General features: G+C 49.0%; 1 protein-coding gene across 1 annotated transcript in view; it reads left to right on the top strand.

The window, feature by feature from the left end:
* Positions 1 to 1,235, top strand: part of Hamp (hepcidin antimicrobial peptide) — a 1,630-nt gene extending 395 nt beyond the window's left edge. The window contains exons 2-3 of the mRNA XM_004636707.2: positions 900 to 959; positions 1,039 to 1,235. Of these exons, the coding sequence (XP_004636764.1) occupies positions 900 to 959; positions 1,039 to 1,143 (165 nt within the window). The 3' untranslated portion in view covers positions 1,144 to 1,235. The remainder of the gene's footprint in view (positions 1 to 899; positions 960 to 1,038) is intronic.
* Positions 1,236 to 1,991: the final 756 nt, after the last annotated feature.

The raw sequence follows: 1,991 nt of genomic DNA, 5'->3' as shown, positions 1-1,991 counted from the left end.
ATATATATATATATCTTGGGGGGGCCTGGGTTCCAGGTGGGTTGGAAAGCCAGACCTCTGTGTGTGGGGACCACTACTGAGTTTCAAGCCAGGTCTGGGGGACCCACAGCTGCTGGAAGAATAGGGATGGGGTGGCTTGGCAGGAATGTAGAGGAACCTTTGACATGATTGTACTATGTCACATTTTCCTGCAGACAGGGAGGATAGAAGAGAGATTTTTGCTCTTACAGAGTGTACAGCCTGGTCAGGGCACTAGTTCATGAATGATTCAAACGGAAGGAACAACTGTGTTCAGTAAACACTACTCATGAATAGCATAAAACATGGCATGCGGGACCAGAGTGGGACAAGGGGCAGAGTGTTTGGTGAGAAAATGATCCTGTGCCTGTGCCTTGGAGAGTAACAGGTGAGGTAGCAAGTGAGCAGCAAGGTGGGTAAGCAGGGCACAGGACGATCAGAGAGCTGGCTAAGCAAGGGCAGCTAGGTGAGATCAAAGCTGTGCAGGTGCAACGTGCAGACAGCAATTTATCGTCAAAGTGCCAGGGACATCCTGTGAGCTTTAAAGGGGGAAACCACGATCTGACAGGTAAAATTAAAAGTCATTCTGCTACATGACAATGATGGGATTACAAGATGCAAGACGCAGGCAGACGCTCCAAGGGGTTGATATTACCCTCCACACAGGGAAGAGATATTCTAAGAAGAGCAGCGACTGAGGAGAGAGGGTGACAGGCCTGTGAGGTTTTTAGGAACGAGAATGCCCAAGGAGCATGAGAAGAACAAGAAAGCAAGGTCCCTTCTAGGAGTCCAGCTGGGCCATGCATTCAAGGACTGGAAGAGGGGCAGGGGATGGGGTCAGCCTGAGAGCTCTGCCATCCTCAGCACCCCTTCTTTTTCAGACAGGGCAGCTTGCAGAGCCCCAGCCCCACCACACAGCCGAAGCCAAGGCCAGCTTCACGGTAAGAGCGATTGAGCCTCCTGCCCTGGCCCCTACAGCCTTCCCACTTCCAGGGACTCACTCTTCCTTCCTTTCCACAGCCCACACTGCAGAGGCTAAGGAGGCGAGACACCCACTTTCCCATCTGCGTTTTCTGCTGCAACTGCTGTAAGAACAGAAAGTGTGGGTTGTGCTGCAAGACGTAGAGCCTCCTGCCCTAACCCTCGCCCTTCCTTATTTATTCCCATCCTCCAACAATTGTCTTGGAATAAAATGGTTGGATCTTTTGTATTTCAAACTAGAGTGTCTGTTGTCCTTTCTCCAGGGCCTCATCCTGGCCCCTGCTTGGGGCCAGAGTTCAGTGGGATGCCCAGGATCAGTGCGTACTGCACCTTGCCTAAAACTTGGTGAAACAAACTTGTTTTCAGTTTTACTCCTGCTTCCAAAGACCTGGAATTTATGTTGCAACAGCAGAGAATGAAAGTTACAGTTGCCTCTCCTTGGGGTCTTCTAAAGGGCAAGTTTGTTTCTTGCTTGTTTTCCCTAAAGGAGAGTGAACCCAGGGCCCCAAAGCCGTTGTATCCTTGAGCTGCAAAGTTGTATCCTTGAGCTACAACTCTAGCCTCCTTGGAGTCTTTTTAACAAAGGGGTCACAAACTCTAATGCTGAGGTTCTGCGTAAGATCTAGGGGCTCCTTCCAGGGCTCCCCAAGTGGTGGAAACTAAAACATCATTTGCCATTTTCACTGGAGGAACCACACAGTAGAGTTTTTCTAAGGCTCCGTGATGTGGTAACGTCATTGCTCTGATGGTGGATGTATTGTGTGCTTGTGTGTCCTGTGCTTCACCCTCCCCCTTCTTTCTCTGTGACACTAGGAATCCCACTTAGGGCCTTGCTTGTTCTAGGCAAGCGCTCTACCACTGAGCTACATCCCAGTTCTTCAAGTTTTAATACATTAAGGAACTGCAGATATAACCTACAAAATCTTAAACAAGAATTCTTTGAGATCCTTAATAATTTTTCAGAGAGTAAATTGGTCCTGAGACAGAAAGTT

Source organism: Octodon degus, unplaced genomic scaffold (genome assembly GCF_000260255.1).
Source record: "Octodon degus isolate 3935 unplaced genomic scaffold, OctDeg1.0 scaffold00083, whole genome shotgun sequence".
Taxonomy (NCBI): Eukaryota; Metazoa; Chordata; class Mammalia; order Rodentia; family Octodontidae; genus Octodon; species Octodon degus.
The sequence above is the reverse complement of the archived record's forward strand: the minus strand, read 5'-3'. Positions and strand labels throughout refer to the sequence as shown.